We start from the raw sequence: 25,264 nt of genomic DNA on the forward strand, positions 1-25,264 counted from the left end.
ATGGACGTCATATTGCGCCCAGGTTCTTTCTTTATTCCACGATCGAAAACCCATACCGTTATGCGGTTGCTGGGACACTTCGTTCATTATATTGTACAAGGTGACAAGGCGAGGGGGAAGATCACATGAACTTCTTGCAGTACATGATCATGGCTTATTGAACATGCTCCCGATTTCCCCGATATCGAGACCTCTTCGCCAACGTGTTGAATCTCGTTTTCCGTCGGCAAGGTATTGGTTAATTTCATCTTTCTGATGATAGGTGTTTTCTTTTGGTATGTATGTTCACATCTGTTTGGTTCGGCTTGTTCTCTCCCAGTTTCCTTGCTTATTATGTTTTGTGTTTTGACTCTGTATCGCTCCAGTTCTATTATAAAATGTGTACAGACGAAATATATATACACATGCGCGTATACAATCGGTGCAATCAAATTGGAATTTTTCTTACTTTGCTATTTAGAATATAACCTGATTTCGTTGTCTTTCTGATTTAGATATTATATAAAAACAAAAAACAAATGCAAATAATATTACATAAATAAAATTTTTAAAAATCAATAAAATATATAAAAATTATTTAAAAACTTTTATGATACGTATCATGAGACCTTGGTTGTGGTTTGTCGGCCACTTCCTCGAATTTTTTTCCTTTCTCTTTTTATTTGTTATACCGTTATCATAATTAATTTCTTCTCCCATTTGCTGCTTATATTACGTGATGATTTGACTATGGTCTACTGAAGTTCCATGATAGTACCAAGTCGCTCTGATAATAAATAAAAAAAGAACTTTGTATAGAGGTAGCAGATTAGTAACCAAAATGTCTTCGGTCCCGGGTTCGGATTAATAATCAGTATTCGCGGCCGAAGACTTCTGGCAAAAGAAGCCACCCTTATTCTGCCAACGGCCTTGTCAAAGGGGGCGCGGAAGAGTGAACAGAAGTTCAGGGCACTCTCTTGTCCTTGGGGTGGGAAACTGTCGCTAAAGGCGGAAGAATCAACAATAATGAACCGCATGAGGATGCAGAAGACAATAGAAACCACTGCATTAAGGACACGTATCGTGTATCCACAGGACATTTTGCCCGTAATTGAAAAAGTGTCATGATGACCTCTCCATTGGTAAAAGATTCCGGAATAGGCCCCCATTCATATCTCCGGGAGCGGACTGCTACGGGGAAGGTGACCATTAGAAAAAAGATTGAATAATCAACAAAAGGATAACGTTCTATGAATCGGGGCGTGAAATGTCAGAAGGTTGAATGTGGTAGGGAAACTAGAAAATCTGGAAAGTGAAACGCAAAGGCTCAATCGAGATATCGTAGGGGTCAGTGAAGTGAAATGGAAAGTAGATAAGGATTTCTGGTCAGATGAGTGTAGAGTAATATCAACAGCAGCAGAAAATGGTATAATAGGAGTAGGATTCGCTATGAATAGGTAGGTAGGGCAGGAGTGTGTTACTGTGTACAGTTCAGTGATAGGTCGTTGTTATCAAAATGGACAGCAAAAGAACGCTGACAACGATAGGTCAGGGGTGCGTGCCGACGTCGCAAGCTGACGGTGAAGAGATAGAGGATACTGAAAGGGTAATATAGTACATAAAGGGAGATGAAATTCTGATAGTCATGGGGGACTGGATGCAGTTGTAGGGGAAGGAGTAGGAGAAAAGGTAACAGGAGAATATGGGTTTGGGAGAAGCAATGAGAGAGGAGAAAGGCTAACTGAGTTCCGTAATAAACTTCAGCTAGTAGTAGCGAACATTCCGTTAGCCAGAGACAGGGACATGTTTCCAGAAACCAGCGCCCATGCTGTGGCTAAGCCACGTCTCTGCAATATCCTTTCTTCCAGGAGTGCTAGTTCTGCAAGGTTCGCCGAAGACCTTCTGTAAATTTTGGAAGGTTGGAGATAGCTCAGTCTGCCGCCATCACGATACCTCAGCGCGTTCGGTCAGAGGGTTAGCTACCCTCTGCAATAAAAGAAAGTGAGTTGATGGATCAACGATGAACTTGAATAAGCGTCATGTGATATGTGTCCCCTCTCCCCCCCTACCCACCGAAAAATAGAACGAACAAAATGAGATCAACAAGAAAAAGTCGGTAGAGCACATGCCCGCAAAAGGCAAAGGTCCCGAGTTTGAGCCTCGGTCCGGCCAGGAAGTTTCAGGGATGTAGTCTTTCGCCACTACTGTTCAATCTTGACATCAAAGAAGCAATGATGGAAATATAAAAAAGGTTAAGGAGTGGAAAAAAATTTAATGAATACAGAATATGGAGTGAGAGTAAAGAGGAAAGTAATGAGAAGTAGTAGAAATGAGTACAGCGAAAAATTTAACATCAGGATTGATGGTCATCAAGTAGATGAAGTTAAGGAATTCCGCCTCATATGCAGCAGAATAATCAATTATGCTCAGACTAAAGACGACATAAAAAGCAGACTTGCACTGCCGAAAAGTGAATTCCTGGCCAAGAGAATTCTACTACTATCAAAAATAGGCCTTAATTTGAGGAATAAATTTTTGAGAATGTATGTTTGGAGCACAGCATTGTTGTTGTTGTTGTTGTGGTCTTCAGTCCTGAGACTGGTTTGATGCAGCTCTCCACGCTACTCTATCCTGTGCAAGCTTTTTCATCTCCCAGTACCTACTGCAACCTACATCCTTCTGAATCAGCTTAGTGAATTCATCTCTTGGTCTCCCTCTACGATTTTTACCCTCCACGCTGCCCTCCAATACTAAATTGGTGATCCCTAGATGCCTCAGAACATGTCCTACCAACCGATCCCTTCTTCCGGTCAAGTTGTGCCACAAACTTCTCTTCTCCCCAATCCTATTCAATACCTCCTCATTATTTATGTGATCTACCCATCTAATCTTCAGCATTCTTCTGTAGCACCACATTTCGAAAGCTTCTATTCTCTTCTTGTCCAAACTATTTATCGTCCATGTTTCACTTCCATACATGGCTACACTCCATACGAATGCTTTCAGAAATGACTTCCTGACACTTAAATCGATACTGGATGTTAACAAATTTCTCTTCTTCAGAAACGCTTTCCTTGCCATTGTCAGTCTACATTTTATATCCTCTCTACTTCGACCATCATCAGTTATTTTGCTCCCCAAATAGCAAAACTCCTTTACTACTTTTAGTGTCTCATTTCCTAATCTAATTCCCTCAGCATCACCCGACTTAATTCGATTACATTCCATTATCCTCGGTTGGCTTTTGTTGATGTTCATCTTATACCCTCCTTTCAAGACACTGTCTATTCCGTTCAGCTGCTCTTCCAGGTCCTTTGCTGTCTCTGACAGAATTACAATGTCATCGGCGAACCTCAAAGTTTTCATTTCTTCTCCATGGATTTTAATACCTACTCCGAACTTTTCTTTTGTTTCCTTTACTGCTTGCTCAATATCCAGATTGAATAGCATCGGGGAGAGGCTACAACCCTGTCTCACTCCCTTCCCAACCACTGATTCCCTTTCATGTCCCTCGACTCTTATAACTGCCATCTGGTTTCTGTACAAATTGTAAATAGCCTTTCGCTCCCTGTATTTTACCCCTGCCACCTTTAGAATTTGAAAGAGAGTATTCCAGTCAACATTGTCAAAAGCTTTCTCTAAGTCTACAAATGCTAGAAACGTAGGTTTGCCTTTCCTTAATCTTTCTTCTAAGATAAGTCGTAAGGTCAGTATTGCCTCACGTGTTCCAGTGTTTCTACGGAATCCAAACTGATCTTCCCCGAGGTTGGCTTCTACTGGTTTTTCCATTCGTCTGTAAAGAATTCGTGTTAGTGTTTTGCAGCTGTGACTTATTAAGCTGATATGTTTGGAGCACAGCATTGTATGGTAGTGAAATATGGACTGTGGTAAAATCGGAACAGAACAGAATCGAAGCATTTGACATGTTGTGCTACAGACAAATGTTGAAAATTAGAGGGACTGGAAAGGTAAGGAATGAGGAAATTCTGTGCAAAAGGAAAGGAATATGTGGAAAACACTGACAAGGAGAAGGGACTGGACGATAGGACATCTGTTACAACATCAGCGAATGGCTTCCACGGTACTACAAGGAGCTGTAGGGAACAAAAACGGTAGAAAAAGACAGAGATTGGAATACATACAGCAAATAATTGAGGACAAAGGTTGCAGGTGCTACTCTGGGATGAAGAGGTTGGCACAGGAGTGGAACTACTGATGTGTCGCAACAAACGAGTCAGAAAAAAAAATTGATGTGGTGGCAAGGCGATGCGCTGGGAAGGTGACTATCTTCTCAGAGAAACTTCCTCTTTGCCCTCGAGATGATTAGCTGTGTTGAGTCGCGGTAAGTGTACACACATCGTATTTCCCCTGAGTCACCCTGCTGAAAATCAAGAGCGATTTAAGCCACTGGTGTGATACGTTCTGCTGTTGGTAGAATCAGTGGTGGCAGTGCGAAATTTAATCTCTTCCTCAATACAGATAATATAGTATCACTAATTATTTTCTCCATACTGCTGGTGACAGTTCTCTGAGGTTCTTCTTGTGGTGTTTCAGATGCAGTGAATTCATATTCAGTAGTATGCAGTGCCCTGTTGGCTTGAGACCGGCTATCTGCAGTAGACACCACTCCCATGAATCAGGGGAAAGTGTAGACTGCAGGTGGTGCTAGATTACTCTTGAGGTCTCATCGAGTCCATGTCGAGTGTAGCAGATTCATCCATTGATCAGGGTCTGACTGACTCTTCTGGTGATCCAGTTGATGGTTGTGGTTCCGATACAATGAACGACCCTCATTAATGCTAGTACAATTAGGTCCTCTTGGCATCTCAGCAGAAAGACAATGGAGACCAAAAGACGCTCGTTCTCATTCTGGAGCTTTTCGAGCTTCTTAATTTTACTGTGCGTCTCTTCCCTGTAGAGGTACTTGATATGGTTTTATGTTTCCCCAGCGCATGATCATGTCGAATATTCCTCGAGCAGTCAGAAGGATGGCATCATCCAGATGATGCAGTATTTGAGTAAGCTAGCTTCTTGTCATCTTAAGGCGTTCCTGATGTCTATCTGATTTTTGCTGGATGCCGCCTTTATATCCTATTCCCCCTTCTGCAACCTCGAGCTAGCCAACTTTAGCTGTGGATCTGGTGCAGTGGTGGGGTAAGAGGGAGACAGGGGCGACACAGGGCTGTCAGTAGTGCTACGTCCGGTGTCAGATGTGCTGGCATGGTGACAACACCTCTTTCTTTTTTTTCAGTTTTTGTGGAAGAAGTGGATTTTCATGTAATTGTCGTTGTACGTTGATCATTCTCAAGGCTGGGTCCTAAGTCTTGCTTAGTTGACAGCTGCTGTAGATCTCTACAGCTTCGTTTTGAATAAAATCCCAGAAGATTTTGGCTTAGTGCATCAACTTGCTGTTGTCGTAATTCATGGTATGTCCTTGGGAGATGCAGTGTTCTTCCACAGTGGATTTTGTCGTTTCTGAGGCGTTTATGCTGTGAGTCTATTCTGTACCGTCCCGATAGCGTGGCCCACATACATTTTCCCACACAGACAAGGCATGTACGGTAGACTCCCCTCTTCAGAATCCTAGGTCATCCCTGGCCAAGGATATGGACTCACCCTGAGAATTATCAAAGCAGAGTGGCAGTCTACAAAGAAATCTGCTCCAGCAATAAGACCTGGAGGAGACAAGGACGTATTGTCATAACGCTGGCAGAGATCCGCTAATGAGGGCACTGGATGGAACCCAAGCACTATGCTGCGCTCACCACCGCCCTAGGTCAGAGACGGCTCTGGGAAGGGTGGGGGACTAGGGGGAGGGGAAGAGGGTATAAATGTGGAAATCAATCAGTTATCAGGAACGCCTGAAGGTTGGATGAAGTTGGCTTGCAGAAGCGTCACGCCTTCTGGATGACAAAACCCACCTGAAAACTCGGGAAATTTTCCAGATGTTCCTAGGCTGGGTAAACCCAAAATCAGGCATCAGGTACCTCCATGTGATGATCAGCAGCATTAAGAAACTGTACAATCTTCGTAACTGGAAAGCGTGCCTTTTGGCCACACTTGTCTACCTGTGGAGATGCTGAGAGATCCAAACCGTACCATCTTTGCGGAGGTCTTTCATCACATCAGAAACCCAGACACCTGCCAGTCTTGTCCAGCTAAGACAGTGCATCCACTACGACCGACACGGACATGACAAAACCTCGAGAGGACTCTTCGCACTCCATCTGCAGTTGGCGTCGTCCCCTCCCCTAATTTGTGGGCGTGGTTAAATTAATAACCTGGTCTCAAGCGAAAAGAGCGTGGCTGTCAGCTACATGCAGACAGACTACTAAATATAAACACATTGTGGCTAAACGACCACAAAAAGAACGTCAGGGGATTGTCATCAATTGTGCAGAGAAACTAATTGACAGTGCTACCTTGTCTGTACTAAGGAAGGAATTTCACACTGACGCTGATGAGCATTTACTACTGCAGAATATATCAGTGTGGTGGACCACGTCTTGCTTGCTCTTCCACTGGAGAATGCAGATGAAATATGAGGCAAAATATGCCATACACTTACCAAGGCTGCTCTATCAAAGCCAAACATTTCCAAGGATATCTGTTGCTGCAACAGTTACTGCCAAATTAATCGTGTCCTCAGATCACCTAAGTCCTTAATTTACTTACTTTGCTTGCATTATTATTATTACTGTTCTTTTCTTAACATAAGATCTGGTCTCTTGATTTTGTCAAATACTAACTTTTTTCGTTTTACTATTGAGTATATAAAATTAAACATTATTTTAAGAGAATTAATGCAGAGTCTACAACGAGGCTCAAAAAGGTGTCTTGTGGCTCGTATCTAAAATATTTATTCACATAAAAATTATACACAAGAAAAGTTAATTAGAGAACTACTATACAGGGTGGTCAAGAACAGTCTGAAAAGCTTGTAAGGATGTCGCAACGTAGGTTGTGCCGAGAAATAATTATTAGCAAAAAAATATTATACCTTGCACTGATTTCGAGTAAACTAGCCCATCAGGGCATTTTCAAGCGATCCGAACCAGACGGTGTCGCCAAACGTTTTCTTCTTTTGATTTCCTAAAACCGAACAAGAGAGCGATACCAAAATTGGACTTGGGAAGATAGTAAGGGTCGAATCTAAGCCAAAGGCCAAGGGATCTTGTGCACTATCATCTGCGCTATGAGAACAACTGACATTAGCTGTATCTGGCGGGACGCCTGAATCTGCACACGTGCAACAGCTTGATTGGCTAACTTCAATGCCAATTAACTGGGATACGCCGCCATGTACGAAGTCTCTCCTATCAGTTATTTAGCAGCACAATCTGCCCAGCAACACTTTTACAGTCTTTTCAGAGTGTATACTAGGTACCAGCAAACATCGTGTACTGTATAGTGGGTCATATTATGGGAAGAGATCTCACATTTCTCGCACTGTGTTACAGTGGCCTGGCTGACAACGCTGCTGTTGGTGTTGGTGGTGACGTCAGCAGTCGCTGACTTCCAGACTCAACTCGATGAGGATAGCAATCGACTTGTGATCACCACGAGAAAGGGTGAGTGCTCTGGCCAGCGTCTGAAGAAATGAGAAACAGTAAAATTTTCGAGAAAATAATTGTGGTTGTGCAATCCAGAGAGTAAGTTCTATGTTTAGGTAAAAACCCTAAAGCTTTTCTATTTGATTAGAAAAATTAAGTACTAAAATTCACTTCACTCATAAATATTACAAGGAAGGTATATGACAAAAAGCTCAAGTTGTTGTAAGATGTTATAATTTTTTGGTGCCAAGTGCACTTTAAGGACCCAAAACCATTGCTTTCGAGTAGGAAACTCAACTACAAAGGATAATTTACAGTGTACGAATACGCCTGTCCATCATGAGCAGTAACAAATCTGACAGTGCCACCCTTACTCCAATACATTAACACAACCCAAGGAATAGAGAAAACTCTACCAAACAGATGGCTTTGTAATTCGTCCTGCGGTGCACCACTGGTAAGCGATTCGACGTGGAGGTACACGCTAACAGAAACTGCCTAATAGCTGTATACTGGGTCGAGTGCACTAAATTTTTTTCTAACACACTGAAACTAATTAATTTCCGCCATGCATGTTTCAATACTAAATCACTCGGCACTGACCTAAGCTTCCCACATATTGTGAGGCAGACCTTACCGTAAACAGCACCTAGATCCACTACAGGGAGACATCATCCCTGTGCCACAGCTGTAGTGAAATTTGAAATATACACATCAAAATTTTTTTTGCATCACCTCGTTTCCGAGAGTTCCGGAACCTGTACAGAAAATTGGAATAGAGATCAAATAAACATCATTTCCACCCGTTTTATTGCTCATGAAAACCACACATTGCATGCTGTACCACCATAAACCGAGATCTTCAGAAGTGGTGGTCCAGATTGCTGTGCACGCCGGTACCTCCAATACCCAGTAGCACGTCCTCTTGCATTGACGCATGCCTGTATTTGTCGTGGCATACTATCCACAAGCTCATCAAGGCACTGTTGGTTCAGTTTGCCCCACTCCTCAACGGTGATTCGGCGTAGATTCCTCAGAGTGGTTGGTGGGTCACGTTGTCCACAAACACTCCTTTTCAAACTATTCAAAGCACGTCCGATAACCCTACCGAACGTCTGGAGAACATGCTGGCCACTCTAGTCGAGTGATGTCGTTATCCTGAAGTAAGTCATTCACAAGATGTGCAGGATGGGGGCGCGAACTGTTGTCCATGAAGACAAATGCCTCGCCAATAATCTGCCGGTATGGTTGCACTATCGGTCGGAGGATGGCATTCGCATATCGTACAGCCGTTACGACACCTTCCATGACCACCAGCGGCGTACGTCGGCACCCACATAATGCAACCCCAAAACAGCAGGGAACCTCTACCTTGCTGCAATCGCTGGACAGTGTGTCTAAGGCATTCAGTCTGACCGGGTGCCTCCAAACACGTCTCCGATTATTGTCTGGTTGAAGACATATGCGACACCCATCGGTGAAGAGAACGTGATGCCAATCCTGAGCGGTCCATTCGGAATGTTGTTGGGCGCATCTGTACCGCCATGCAGGGTGTCGTGTTTGCAAAGTTGCTCCTCGCCATGGACGTCGGGAGTGAAATTGTGCATCATGCAGCCTTTTGCGCACAGTTTGAGTCGTAACACGACGTCCTGTGGCTGCACGAAAAGCATTATTCAACATGATGGCGTTGCTGTCAGGGTTCCTCCGAGCCACAATCCGTAGGTATCGGTCATTCACTGCGCTTGGGCGCCTGAGCGAGGCATGTCATCAACAGTTCCTGTCTCTCTGTATCTCCTCCATGTCCGAAAAACATCGTTTTGGTTCACTTCGAGACGTCTAAACACTTCCCCTTTTGAGAGCCCTTCCTGGCACAAAGTAACAATGCGGACGCGATCGAACCGCAGTATTGACCGCTTAGGCATAGTTGAACTACAGACAACACGAACCGTGTACCTCCTTCCTGGTGGAGTGACTGGAACTGAACGGCTGTTGCACCCCCTTCATCTGATAGGCGCTTCTCATGCGTGGTTATTTACATCTTTGGGCGGGTGTAGTGACATCTCTGAACAGTCAGAGAGACTACGTCTGTGATACAATATCCGCAGTCAACGTCTATCTTCAGGAGTGTTGGGAATCGGAGTGATGCAAAACTTTTTTTGATGTGTGTATAATTTAATCCAAACAAAGCAGACGTTTTTTAATCAACTCATATTGTATCTTCCTTGTTTAGTTGCGATAATATACTCGACATTCATGTAAACCGATTTAGCTATGCCAACTAACTGTCGACGTTTACTTGCTACGTTATATTGTTATCTCAGTAAAACCCCAATTCAAAGAGGAGGACGTTTTCGTAGCAGCAGACTACAGAGGTTTAGAGGTATAATCCCACAAGGATCCTGGTACGTTATAAAGCCGTCACTGTTGTTAAAGATATTCACTTTTCGTCATTATTCACAGTCACGACAAGTAGAGTCACTGTATTTAGTAACTGAAAATAGTTAAAATTATTAGCATTCTAAGAGAAAAATAAAGTATTACAATTCAGTTTTTTTCTGTTGCTATCTGTTGTTACCTGTTGCTGCATTGTGATGTTGACATACCGACATCGAAGCTTTGTAAATCCAGTCTAAACTTTTATCAATACGTTCTTTGTCGTATTAATGCAATGTATTTTTTGAATAAATCTGGAGGGTTTCTCTTTATAGCGCGAAGTCGTTCCCTTGACGTACATTTCAATCATCGACTGAGCGTTGGAGGAACATTGTATACAGTATAAGGATTCGCAAAGATATTTCCTGCAGCATTAGCTACACATTTTCATGTGTGTATTGGTAGGTCACATATCTGTTATTTCTTTACATTACGTTACCCTAGAATTGAAGTCTATTTAAAAAGACAATGTGAATATCAAATTGTTCTCAAATACGCCGCTCATCAAAACGTGAAGTTCTCGTGTCGTCTTGTGCCAGCTGGGTCTCCGGAAAAGTTCTTTCTTTTTAATGCATATCATCTGCGTTTGTACAAAAACGAGTTGTAAGACCAACCACGTGCGTTTTTTCAACCTCAGAGACCGTAAGCTCTGTTGATAGAACTGACCCTTCGAACGAAGTGTAACTAACCTGTAACACCAGAAAACTCGGTGCTCTTGTATCTCAATTAGAATTTGTGTTGCAAAAGCCACTCAGCATCTCGACATCCAAGTCCAGTATTTACTAACAACAAACAACTTTAGTTGAATACTTGAGACGATACTGCGCATCATATTGTCAATTTGCAACTATTTAAATGGACCAGCGTTGTGGTCGTTATCTTGATGATTCTTATTGATAAACTGACATGCGAAATGAAACGGATTGTTCGTTATTAGTATTGTGGGATTATTTTTTCCTTGAGCTGATCCAGAGATTTCAAATTTTGCTGTTTTGTCTCTAATGTAGAGGGGTCATGGAGATGATAATTATTATATCTTAAAAGTAATTGAAAACTTCTCAGTTCTATTTATGAATCTTAAGCACTATCACTGCTTCTATAAAATAATTTTATATAGTGGTTACGGTATAACTAGCTCTGCTGCTCCATTCTTTCTACAGCCCAGGTCCTCTGCAGCTGACGATGCTTACTACACATTACTACTAACCACACACCGTTGCCACGACACATTTCAGGAATCCTATTTACAGTGTTCTACTGTGCCTGGTAGGTATGGAAAACTAATTGAAAAGATTATCCATTTCATATGTATATTTGGAAACTTGTTTGTTGAATATATTACATTTTATCCTTACATAAACGGCTATCTAGTAATTATCTCTTTCTAAATGTCGCGTTCAGGAAACTGCAACGGATTGGTGTAATTAAAAGTTAGCACATACCATTATTTTGTTTATATTTTCCTACTTTAAAAGCCGGCCGGTATGGCCGTGCGGTTCTCGGCGCTTCAGTCTAGAACCGCGTGACCGCTACGGTTGCGGGTTCGAATCCTGCCTCGGGCATGAATGTGTGTGATGTCCTTAGGTTAGTTAGGTTTAAGTAGTTCTAAGTTCTAGTGGACTGATGACCATAGATGTTAAGTTCCATAGTGCTCAGAGCCATTTCAAACATTTTGAACCCACTGTAAAATTATCTCATTCATCTTCATCACTAAGTGCATTCCTACTGCTCATAAATTAGATTCGATCTTCAGTGTGTGAGGCTACTGTCAGGTTTTGAGTTCGGATTACATATGAAAGTATATCCTCAAATGCCCTGATTTAAAAAATTGTGCACTCTTATATATCAAGTTTTTGCCAATGAATTACATTTAGCAACACTATTTAATCGCAAAAATGAAGTCACGTAAGCTTTATGATCACAAAGGTTTATAATAGGCTTTGGAAACTGAAATGCAATAAACATGAGAAATCGTATCTAGTATCTCACGCAGCGTTTAAGCGAAGTGGCTTATAGCCATTTTCTTTGCCATGAAAATGTATTCCCTATTTGTGGTAATGATAAACAAAATACGAATAAGCATATATTTGTGGAAAATCATAACGTTCCTGCGGACAGCGTCAGCTCCAGAACACACCTTATTTCTTGGAAACATCCAGAGAAATACGAAGTATTCTTTTCGAATGGTTAAAACTGTTGCTGATATCAACTGCCATTAGAAAGTCAGAGTGAGAGCTAAGCAACAGGTGTTGAATCAGATTACCACACGACAATAGTAAAATAGAAATTGAGCAAGTACACTTAAACAACAAAATGTATGGTGAGGAGAATAGTTCTAAATTCGTCTGACTGATCTCAAAAGTGGGAAAGCCACAACGGTGTAGACATTACTCGTGTCCAAAGAATATGTGGTAAACATGTAACCGTAGTGTAAGAAAATTCACTAAAGTATGGTCGAATGTAATTTGTGAAACATTTACAAAGATTCATTAATGGAGAGGGTAACTAAGCTGCCTGTACTACTATTTGCATTGAGTGATAGCAAGCAGATTTTGTACCAGGCGTAGAAAACAGCGGCCTCAAAAAGCACTTGTGAGAGTTATCGTTGTGGAAGAGTGCGTTGCTAACACACAACCCAGCTACATGCGACCATGTCATCCTATGCGAACTGAGTGATCAGCAGCAATTGACACCAGAAACTCCTCCTTCCTCAACGCAAGGAACCGCAAGACAGGTATCTACACAAACGCAAGCTCCAAGCATACAATATGAGCGGGCAGCGATGTCGATGGCCCGCACTCCCGAAAATCGAAAACTGACTTCCAGGGTATCCCATAGGATGAGCTCAAAGATAACTATAGCGTTCGTAATTTCGTTTAATAAGTCACAGCTGCAAAATACCAACGCGAATTATTTACAGATGAATGGAAAAACAGGTAGAAGCCGACCTCGGGGAAAAGATCAATTTGGATTCCGTAGAAATGTTGGAACACGTGAGGCAATACTGACCCTACGACTTATTTTAGAAAAAAGATTAAGGAAAGGCAAACCTATGTTTCTAGCATTTGTAGACTTAGAGAAAGCTTATGACAATGTTGACTGGAGTACTCTCTTTCAAATTCTGAAGGTGGCAGGGGTAAAATACAGGGAGCGAAAGGCTATTTACAATTTGTACAGAAACCAGATGACAGGTATAAGAGTCGAGGGACATGAAAGGGAATCAGTGGTTGGGAAGGGAGTGAGACAGGGTTGTAGCCTCTCCCCGATGCTATTTAATCTGGATATTGAGCAAGCAGTAAAGGAAACAAAAGAAAAGTTCGGAGTAGGTATTAAAATCCATGGAGAAGAAATGAAAACTTTGAGGTTCGCCGATGACATTGTAATTCTGTCAGAGACAGCAAAGGACCTGGAAGAGCAGCTGAACGGAATAGACAGTGTCTTGAAAGGAGGGTATAAGATGAACATCAACAAAAGCCAACCGAGGATAATGGAATGTAATCGAATTAAGTCGGGTGATGCTGAGGGAATTAGATTAGGAAATGAGACACTAAAAGTAGTAAAGGAGTTTTGCTATTTGGGGAGCAAAATAACTGATGATGGTCGAAGTAGAGAGGATATAAAATGTAGACTGACAATGGCAAGGAAAGCGTTTCTGAAGAAGAGAAATTTGTTAACATTGAGTATTGATTTAAGTGTCAGGAAGTCGTTTCTGAAAGTATTTGTATGGAGTGTAGCCATGTGTGGAACTGAAACATGGACGATAAATAGTTTAGACAAGAAGAGAATAGAAGCTTTCGAAATGTGGTGCTACAGAAGAATGCTGAAGATTAGATGGGTAGATCACATAACTAATGAGGAGGTATTGAATAGAATTGGGGAGAAGAGGAGCTTGTGGCACAACTTGACTAGAAGAAGGGATCGGTTGGTAGGACATGTTCGGAGGCATCAAGGGATCACCAATTTAGTACTGGAGAGCAGCGTGGAGGGTAAAAATCGTAGAGGGAGACCAAGAGATGAATACACTAAGCACATTCAGAAGGACGTAGGCTGCTGTAGGTACTGGGAGATGAAGAAGCTTGCACAGGATAGAGTAGCATGGAGAGCTGCATCAAACCAGTCTCAGGACTGAACCACAACAACAACAACAATTTCGTATCTTTGCAGTAACTCTCCAATGACTATTATACCCACATGTAAGAACTGTAAAATAGTAAAAATGAATATTGAAACTTGCAAATTTAACACCCAATTGTCGAGTGACTGAATGCAATAAATTCTGAGTCTGTATCTGCCTTAATGTTTCAGATGACCAGAATGTTGAAGTTGGCTACGTTACACTTGGAAACGCTACGGGCTCTCCCAAACTGCGCTCTGACTCTGTGTTTATCGCAGATGGCCCCTCATTATTTGAGCCAAAAATCACTCACCGTCGCCCACGTGGAGCATCGTTTTGCCCCAAAGTAGAAATGACATCTGAGGGTGTTGGAATGCACGTTTGTGTCAACCATTCGAGGAGTCATATCTATGGAGGACCCGAGCAATACAACCAGAGCTGGTTCACGGAGCACAACGTGTACAGCAATTACTCGTACGTCAGCAAACAGCAAGACAATATGGGCGTGGCCGAGCGTTACTGGCTGTTCTCCGATGGCCGTTACTTTTATGTTCCTCCTCATGTGACGCTTTTTATAGAACAAAACACAAATAAATCAAAGGATCAAATATGTTTCACTGCGGATAACAAGCAACCTTACCCGGTCAATCGGAGAGAAGTTCTTCTGAAGTACACTCTCTGCCACTTTGATAATGCGAGAGAAGCACACGAGAATGCCATTAAAGAATACTTCGACAAACCCTTAGACATTCCAGACGAGCGCATGACCACGCATCCCATATGGTCTACGTGGGCGCGTTACAAGAAAGATATCAACGACGCAAAAGTGAGGCAGTTCGCCAGCGAGATAGTGGAACACGGCTTCAGCAACAGCCAGATTGAGATAGACGACAAGTGGGAGACTTGTTACGGCAGCCTCACGTTCGACTCCAACAAGTTCCCTGATGTCAGACCGCTCGTAGAAGACCTGCACTCGATGGGGTTCCGTGTGACGCTGTGGGTGCACCCGTTCATCAACTCTGACTGTGAACCGTATTACTCGAGGGCGCTGAAGAGGGGCTGGTTCGTCACCAACACCGAGGGCAGCACCATCACCAGCTGGTGGAACGGCCGAGGCGGCATCATCGATTTCACCAACCCTACGACTGCAGGCGAGTGGTCGAGTCAGCTGTGGGTAAGTAGCGCCGATACGAGCTTTTAGTTTCTATGCGCTACTGGCTTACTGTCTTACCTTTTCCAGAGGTCGGTGAAATGCTTTCAGTCTGTCATAAAGGTGGTGTGTATGGCAATGAAACTTCTTTTTTTTGCGCCATGCATGTTATACAGTATTTTATCTGCCGCAGTGTCCGACTGTAAATCTGACGCTACGGGCTATTCTCAGTTCGGATATCATGAATCAGCACAGTTCAGAGAACATCACTCTTGCCTGAGATAATTCTCTCTCATTGTATGCTGCGAACCATGGATGAAAGGCAAATGGTTGATTCCTTATTCCTAGAATTCTGAAAATAATTTTGAACATTGCCCAAGAATAAACTGTTAACGATGGTACGAGCTAACGGAAGAAGTTCTCAGGTATAGTAGTAGCTCGCAGACTTGTTAAGTTGCAGAACATAGTACGTTGTACCCGACGGCGAGTGTTCGTCAGAGACATGGGCACCATCAGGAGCGCCCCAGGGAAGAGTTATAGGACCGCTGTTATCTTCTGTGTACGTAAATGATCTGCCGGATAGACAGGGTGAGCAGCAATCGGAGGCAGTTGGCTGGTGATGCTGTGGTGTACGGAAAGGTGTCGAAGTTGAGTGACTGTAGGAAGATAAAAGATGACTTGGGCCAAATTTTTAGTTAATTCTATGAGTGGCAGCTCTAAATGTATAAAAGTTTAAGTTAATGCGGATCGGTAGGGAAAACAAACCTGTAATGTTCGAATGCAGCATTAGTACCGTGCTGCTTGACACAGTCACGTCGACTACATATCTAGGCGTATCACTACAAAGCGCTATGAAACGGAATGAACATGTAGAGACTTTAGTAGCGTAGTTGACTTCAGCTTGTAGGGAGAATTTTAGGAAGTTGAGTATCACTCGAGTGTTTGTAATCAGTGGCAGGTCGGATGGAAGATATCGAATCAATTTGGAGGCCGGCCCCCAGATTTGTTACCGATAGGCTCTAACGACAAGCAAGATGACTACTGAGACCATCTGGAGAACCAGAATTTGAATCTGCCTGCGGAACGATTCTGCTGCCACTAACGTACATTTGCGTGAGAATCACATAGATAAGAGAAATTAGGGCCAGTGCAGGGGGTGGAACAGGAAAGGAAATGTGTAGCAGTGGTAAACAGTCCCCTCCACCAGGCACCATACGGTGGTTTGCTGGGTGTGCAGATGCTGATTCAAATTTGATGAAGATTTATGTAATATCCACTTCATTTAAGGTAGGTATGGCGTGGATCTCTGGCACAAAAATTTTCATTAAGTTCCTTCAGAATGATCCGGGTGGAGTACATGAGAAAATGCTACAAGTGGTTATTACATCGATAAGAGAACTATGTGAACTATCTGTTGCCACAGGGATACCAAAAAGGGAAATCTAGTTCACTGTATACAGGGTGTTACAAAAAGGTACGGCCAAACTTTCAGGAAACATTCCTCACACACAAATAAAGAAAAGATGTGATGTGGACATGTGTACGGCAACGCTTAATTTCCATGTTAGAGCTCATTTTAGTTTCGTCAGTATGTACTGTACTTCCTCGATTCACCGCCAGTTGGCCCAATTGAAGGAAGGTAATGTTGACTTCGGTGCTTGTATTGACCACGCGACTCATTGCTCTACAGTACTAGCATCAAGCACATCAGTACGCAGCATCAACAGGTTAGTGTTCATCACGAACGTGGTTTTGCAGTCAGTGGAATGTTTACAAATGCGGAGTTCGCAGATGCCCATTTGATGTATGGTTTAGCAAGGGGCAATAGCCGTGGCGCGGTACGTTTGTATCGAGACAGATTTCCAGAACGAAGGTGTCCCGACAGGAAGACGTTCGAAGCAATTGATCGGCGTCTTAGGGAGCACGGAACATTCCAGCCTAAGACTCGTGACTGGGGAAGACCTAGAACGACGAGGCCACCTGCAATGGACGAGGCAATTCTTCGTGCAGTTGGCGATAACCCTAATGTCAGCGTCAGAGAAGTTGCTGCTGTACAAGGTAACGTTGACCACGTACTGTATGGAGAGTGCTACGGGAGAACCAGTTGTTTCCGTACCATGTACAGCGTGTGCAGGCACTATCAGCAGCTGATTGGCCTCCACGGGTACACTTCTGCGAATGGTTCATCCAACAATGTGTCAATCCTCATTTCAGTGCAAATGTTCTCTTTACGGGTGAGGCTTCATTCCAGCGTGATCAAATTGTAAATTTTCACAATCAACATATGTGGGCTGACGAGACTCCGCACGCAATTGTGCAATCACGTCATCAACACTGATTTTCTGTGAACGTTTGGGCAGGCATCGTTGGGGATGTCTTGATTGGGCCCCATGTTCTTCCACCTACGCTCAATGGAGCACGTTATCATGATTCCATACGGGATACTCTACCTGTGCTGCTAGAACATGTGCCTTTACAAGTACGACACGACATGTGGTTCATGCACGATGGAGCTCCTGCACATTTCAGTCGAAGTGTTCGTACGCTTCTCAACAACAGATTCGGTGACGGATGGATTGGTAGAGGCGGACCAATTCCATGGCCTCCACGCTCTCCTGACCTCAACCCTCTTGACTTTCATTTATGGGGATATTTGAAATCTCTTGTCTACGCAACCCCGGTACCAAATGTAGAGACTCTTCGTGCTCGTATTGTGGACGGCTGTGATACAATACGCCATTCTCCAGGGCTGCATCAGCACATCAGGGATTCCATGCGACGGAGGGTGGATGCATGTATCCTCGCTAACGGAGGACATTTTGAACATTTCCTGTAACAAAGTGTTTGAAGTCACGCTGGTACGTTCTGTTGCTGTGTGTTTCCATTCCATGATTAATGTGATTTGAAGAGATGTAATAAAATGAGCTCTAACATGGAAAGTAAACGTTTCCGGACAGATGTCCACATAACATATTTTCTTTCTTTGTGTGTGAGGAATGTTTCCTGAAAGTTTGGCCGTACCTTTTTGTAACACCCTGTATGGAAAATAGTTCGCTGCCACGTTTGTTGAAACCGATCCAATTGAAAAGGGAAAATGTAAGTCTACATCTACATCTACATAAATACTCCGCAATCCACCATACGGTGCGTAGCGGAGGGTACCTCGTACCACAATTAGCATCTTCTCTCCCTGTTCCACTCCCAAACAGAACGAGTGAAAAATGACTGCCTATATGCCTCTGTACGAGCCCTAATCTCTCTTATTTTACCTTTGTGGTCTTTCCGCGAAATATAAGTTGGCGGCAGTAAAATTGTTCTGCAGTCAGCCTCAAGTGCTGGTTCTCTAAATTTCCTCAGTAGCGATTCACGAAAAGAACGCCTCCTTTCCTCCAGAGAATCCCACCCGAGATCCTGAAGCATTTCCGTAACACTCGCGTGATGATCAAACCTACCAGTAACAAATCCAGCAGCCCGCCTCTGAATTGCTTCTATGTCCTCCCTCAATCCGACCTGATAGAGATCCCAAACGCTCGAGCAGTACTCAAGATAATTAAAAAACCTATTGGTTTTTGTGAACTGAGAAACTGCTGTATATGCGTAGTGATTCAATGGGAATACCACTCATATCAACGAGTGGAAACTGACGACTGCGTGCAGAGAAGGATGAAACTTTTTTCACTTTCCATAAATGATACTGAGTGAATACTAGAAGTCTGCATTATCTCCGATTTTTACCGGCGAGTCCCGCTCGCTCCTGTGGCTCTCGGGAGTATGCGGCCGAGCGTCCTCTTCCGCCGGCTGTGGGCAGCCGATCGCCAGCGCTCGGCGGAGTGCGCCAAACGCTCGGCCGGTCGCCAGTAACCGGTGGACGCAGTGCCAGCGAGGGGCGCTTCGTAACACTCCTTGAGATCAGAGGCCACCACTTCACATTAAGCACTTATTTCTTTTACAGATGTCTTTCGTTGTGTACTACCAGTTCTATGACTTAAATAATACACTTGTATATGTTACATTTGATGTTTGTTAATATGTTGCAGACTACTGGAGTTTCGCCTTTGAGGTTATCATGTATTCCAGTAATTGTAACGTTAAAAACTGTAATGTCTGTATTTAGTATTTTGTTCCGTTCAGTAGACAACACAGTCGTCTAATCATGGACTATGTGTAGCCTATCTCCAAACTCGGCCACGTATACGTTGTACTAATATTGAATGCAGGACCGGGAACGAATGACGGAGTTAAAAGTAATACTCAAGAAATTTTGTTGCACAAACGTTAATTTCTGAACAAATTGTGACCTGTAAATAACGTTACAAGTGAATCATGACTATACAATTCATTTTTCGTCATTGGTGCTCCCTGATACACATGCGTCATTTGTGTTCCTGGAGCTATTACTACAGCTGGCGGTTTGAACTTCTTCCTGTGAAGTCAATGAAAGTGGAATCATACATTTATAGAGTTTGAGGAATGTTTCCTTCCTTGTGATTACGTGGTTGTTGTGAATACTTACGTAATTGTGATGGATCAATAAGAGGTCATCCACCTCGTCTGATACCAGGCACGATCTTTTGCAGGACAGCAGGTGACCGGCCTGGCTAAAATTTCTCTCGCTGGAAGCACTAGTGACAGGAATACAGAGAACTCTTCCGGCTACTACCGACAGCCTTGGAAATAACCCCGCGTGCGTTTTCCACCACTGCAAAATTTGTCCTTCGGCACAGCTACAGTCGGATTCGGAGAGAGAAAGGTACCTGTCTAGTTCATTGGTAGTATCCGTGTGTCCATCTTCGTCGTCATCATCTGAACTCCAGTCCATCCTGGACTTTTTCATGGGAAGAACTTGGTCACTGTTTGCTTGAATGGACTCTAAACATGAATGAAAACATCCGTAAGATATTCCTGTCACCTTCAAATATGTATACACCGTAGTTAGAATTACTGGTTACTAAACGACTATATTTACGGTGAAATTTTATATACAGGGTGAGTGACCTAACATTACCGCTGGATATATTTCGTAAACCACATCAAATACTGACGAACCGATTCCACAGACCGTGAGGAGAGGGGCTAGTGTAATTGTTTAATACAAACCATACAAATTTGCACGGAAGTATGTTCTTTAACACAAACCTACGTTTCTTTAAATGGAACCCCGTTAGTTTTTTTTAGCACATCTGAACATATAAACAAATACGTAATCAGTGCCGTTTGTTGCATTGTAAAATATTAACTACTTCCGGAGATATTGTAACCTAAAGTTGACGCTTGAAACCTCCGACGTTCAGTTGCGTGTTGTAACAAACACGGGCCACGGTCGGCGAGCAGCATCTGCAGGGACATGTTTACGATGGCGACCGTGTTTACGAGTGTGGCTGTAGTGCACCGTTGTGGTTTGGTCTAGCTGTCGCAGTGTCCGCATGTAGCGCTTGCTGCTATTGTTATTCTGCATTCGTCTCCGCACGCAGACCAACTGTAGTACACCGTGTTACCAGATGTCTGTGATAGTGTAGTGTTGTAGGAACTGTGACCATGGTGTATTCGAACTATGAAAAGGCGTAGATGATACTCATCTATGGCGAGTGTCGACGAAATGCAGCTGAAGCCTGCAGGGTGTGTGCAGAACGGTACCCGTACAGAGAGCACCCAACGTGCTGCACATTGCAAAACATCTACCGCCAACTGTATGCAACAGGTATGGTCGTAGCACGCAAACGGGTCCGTAACAGGCCCGTCACAGGAGAAGCGGGTGCAGTTGGTGTGTTAGCTGCTGTTGCCATGAACCCACACATGAGTACACGGGACATTGCGAGAGCCGGTGGACTGAGTCAAAGTAGTGTCATGCGCATACTGCATCGTCACAACTTCCACCCGTTTCATGTGTCGCTACATCAGCAATTACGTGGTGATGACTTTAATCATCTAGTGCAATTCTGTCAATGGGCATTAACAGAGAATGCGTTGCAGTTCTACCTGTTCACCGATGAAGCGGGTTTCACAAACCACGGGGCAGTGAATCTACGGAACATGCCTTAGTGGTCCGTGGATAATCCTCGCTGGCTCAGACAGGTAGAGCGACAGCGACCGTGGGCTGTAAATGTATGGTGCGGAATCATTGGCGACCACCTCATTGGTCCTCACTTCATTGCAGGGGTCCAAACAGCTGCAACATACATCGCGTTTCTACAGAATGATCTGCCAACGTTACTCGAAAACGTCCCACTGGAAACGCGTCGACGTATGTGGTATCAGCATGATGGTGCATCTGCACATTCCGCAATTAACAGTAGGCTGACCCTTGACAGGATGTTCGACGGGCGTTTCATAGGACGTGGAGGACGCATAAATTGGCCAGCCCGTTCTCCTGATCTTACACCTCTGGACTTCTTTCTGTGGGGTACGTTAAAGGAGAATGTGTACCGTGGTGTGCCTACAACCCAGAGGATGTGAAACAACGTATTGTGGCAGCCAGCGGCGTCATTACGCCAGATGTACTGCGGTGTGTACGACATTCATTACGCCAGAGATTGCAATTGTGTGCAGCAAATGATGGCCACCACATTGAACATCTATTGGCCTGACATGTCGGGAAACACTCTATTCCACTCCGTAATTGAAAACGGAAACAACGTATGTACGTGTACCTCGACCCTCATGGTAATGTACATGTGCGTCAGTGAGAAAGACCAATAAAAAGGTGTTAGCATGTGGACGTAATGTGCTGTTCCAGTCTCTTCTGTACCTAAGGTCCATCACCGTTCCCTTTCGATCCCTACGTAATTCGGTGCTCTCCGATACACACGATCGAACAGCGGAGGAGTGGTACTCAAGCGTCAACTTTAGGTTACAATATCTCCGGATGTAATTAACATTTTACAATGCAACAAACAGCACTGATTACGTATTTGTTTACATGTTCAGATGTGCTAACAAAACTAACGGGGTTCCATTTAAAAAAACGTAGGTTTGTGTTAAAAAACATACTTCCGTGCATTTTTTATGGTTTGTATTAACCAATTACACTAGTCCCTCTCCTCACGTTCGGTCTGTGGAATCGATTCGTCAGTACTTGATGTGGTTTATGAAATATATACAGCGATAATGTTAGGTGACTCACCCTGTATATCGCACAAATTACATCAAAACGCATTGTGGAATGTTTAAGCTGAGAAACCTTTCCCAAATATCACTTTGTAGACGTAATAAATGTTGATCTAACGAAAGATGGCAGGTTAGACAAACAAACATTCGTTTACTAATTGGTTTCATTGAATGAACCTTACCATTTACGGGCAGTTCAGAGTACAATCGTCGAACTTCAGCATACGCGGCTTGCTTTTCGTCTGCTATGAGTTTCTTCAAATGACGCCGTGATGGACAAAGAATAGTGCCAACGTAATGGATAGCCTCAATTTTGCACTTCTCTGTGATGAAGTATGCTGCTCTCCTTTTTATTTTCGCCATGAGCTGAAAATGAAACCCAATATACCTAACTGCACTCTGATAATTCAACAGTTGTATAAATGATCATAACCTATAGAAATTGTTTTTACCTCGTTGTCACTGTCTATTGGTTCACAATGATGTAACAGACTCTTGTACCACGGCAGCACACGTTCCAGCGTTGTTATCTTGGCAGTTTCCAAATCCAAACTCGCTTCTTTAAAGGGGGTTAGAAAAGCGACAACGTCTCGTACGCACCCTTCTTGGAAGGTTTCTAAGAGTGTCGATTGCCCCCTTCATTCTAGTAGATTTCGAATATCGTCCATTTGACTTACGACGGAATTGAGCATTAACAGTATACTGTTCCATCGAGTTACAGCTTCTTGCTTCACAGAGTGCCGCAGACGCCCCGAGTGACCCGATCTCTTCAAATAGCCTACTATAGCTCTTGCTGATAGTAGACACGACAGGATTTCAGGGGCTTCGTCTTCTAAAAACGTCTCTTGAAGTGTGTGACGAAGCGCAGTCATCAAGCAGTGATCAAAGCAATGCAACCGGTCGTAAGATTCAAGTGCTTTCTTCATATTAGCTCCTTGGTCGGTGACAAAGTAACATTTCGTAAGATCATTCTTGTTAATTACTAACTCAAGCATCCTATCTCAAGCATACGCTCTTCGATTTCGTGCCGTATGTTCTCTCCTGTCTTAGGTACGTCCGGAAACTCAGTTGTTATCAAAATAAGCGTTTCTACCTGCCACTCATCATTCACATAATGCGACGTCACAGTCAAAAAATTTCTCTTCTTGTAGTTATCAGACCACAGATCAGCGTCTAAAGCGCACATTTTTTCTTTAAGCACATATTAGCTTGGGCACCATTGTCACCCGTATTTTGTCTGACTTTTCTTTAATATGCCGCGATACAGTAGTAGGGTACGGAAGAACATCTTCTATACTGACTTTGCCGTAAGTTGCGTCAACATTGATGAGCTCCTGCGAATAATTCTTGAAGCCAATCTTACTACAACTATTTAACGGTAGCAAATCTATTCCACTCATATCGCCCAACCTATCAACAACAACTTTCTTTATGCTACTTGGTACTGCAAGTGGCCGGTGGACTTCTGTTCCGCATTTACTTTTGCAGTGCCGAATCATACCTGTTGTGCTTCACTGGTACGAAAGTATGGTATCGCATGTGGTACATTGCACGAAACCACCAGAAGCCTGCGTGACAGGATCCACTACAAGTGCAAACGATTTCCAAGCTTCACTTTTCGCCTCCTCTTCCGACATGTCTTTCTTCTTCAGGGCTAATGAGCCGCTTCTAATTCTCTCCATAATACTTCTTTTCGTTTCATGAATGGAACGTGTACGACCTATACTTGGTTTATCCATAACGCTGTATGCGCTGCTCAAAGCCAGGTCGTCAACTGCGTTTACACACGGTTTCTAATGCGATTCGGCACTGTAGAGCGCGAGGCGGTTGAACTGTCACCGGCCGAGATTGTGAGTACGCTCGAGCGCCCGGCAGTGCTCGACAGTCCAACCGATAACCGAGAGGTGTGGGACCACCGGCCACATGCTGCATTAGACGGCCACAGCCGTATCGGACAGTGGGCCTTTCCCAGCCGTCGAGCAGCGACACGAAATGGGAAATGCTAGAGCGGTTGTTTTCATCGAAATGCAGAGCTCTAGAGAATACCACAAAAGAAGCGTAGGCAAACTGGAGTAAAAATACGTAGAACAGGTTAAAATAAAAGTCAATATCATCTTATTCACTAGGATATAGGACCACCAGATGACTTTGTATTGGTTCGTTGGTTCAAACGGGAGACCTGAAGTTCGTATTGTCTAAACACCATACTCTGGTACAATCATGAAGTACCAGTTCGGTATTTATCAAGCTATGTAGAGACGTTCATCCCATAAGGGGAATAAAAGGATAAAAGAATCGTTCGAATCAGAAATTATGTCTGTAATCAACATCGAAATTATGTGTAATACCACGGTAGCCAGTACACTCTGGTATTTACTGTGGCATGGAAACAAACTGCCTCCCAATGTCGTCTTGAAGAATTTATTACCACACCTGAAACACATGCTGTATCATTTCAACAACATAGCTGTCAGGAGGCTGATATGAAAATGTACACTTCCTGTCGCATCCCACACGTGGTGTACGGCTGAAAAATCAGCGGCCCAGGTAGGGCAGTTAAGGATCCGTACTCTTGTCAAAGCATTTGTGGTATGACCTGCAAGGAGGGGGCTTGCATTACGCTGCTGCATCATACTGTTTGGCTCCTGGTAATGGGGGGTACTGAGACGTTGTGATTTTTAAGTCCGATAATGCTAGTTTAACGGATTTCCATTTGATGTATGGATGTTTCAAAATGTAAATGTAACAAAATTCTTACTTCTGAGGTCTGCAATCGCAGTCGTTTGGTAGAATCCGCCCCTATCGGTGGGGAAAAAATCAGGCGCCAGATAAATCTCTGAAACGAAACAAACTACTTGGCATTCCACTTAGACATTCTACACTCCTGGAAATTGAAATAAGAACACCGTGAATTCATTGTCCCAGGAAGGG

General features: G+C 43.4%; 1 protein-coding gene across 1 annotated transcript in view; it reads left to right on the forward strand.

The window, feature by feature from the left end:
* Positions 1-25,264, forward strand: part of LOC124622794 (myogenesis-regulating glycosidase-like) — a 118,428-nt gene that overhangs the window by 38,424 nt on the left and 54,740 nt on the right. Inside the window, exons 2-3 of the mRNA XM_047148586.1 lie at positions 7,440-7,550; positions 14,271-15,253. Of these exons, the coding sequence (XP_047004542.1) occupies positions 7,440-7,550; positions 14,271-15,253 (1,094 nt within the window). The remainder of the gene's footprint in view (positions 1-7,439; positions 7,551-14,270; positions 15,254-25,264) is intronic.

Source organism: Schistocerca americana, chromosome 7 (genome assembly GCF_021461395.2).
Source record: "Schistocerca americana isolate TAMUIC-IGC-003095 chromosome 7, iqSchAmer2.1, whole genome shotgun sequence".
Classification (NCBI taxonomy): Eukaryota; Metazoa; Arthropoda; class Insecta; order Orthoptera; family Acrididae; genus Schistocerca; species Schistocerca americana.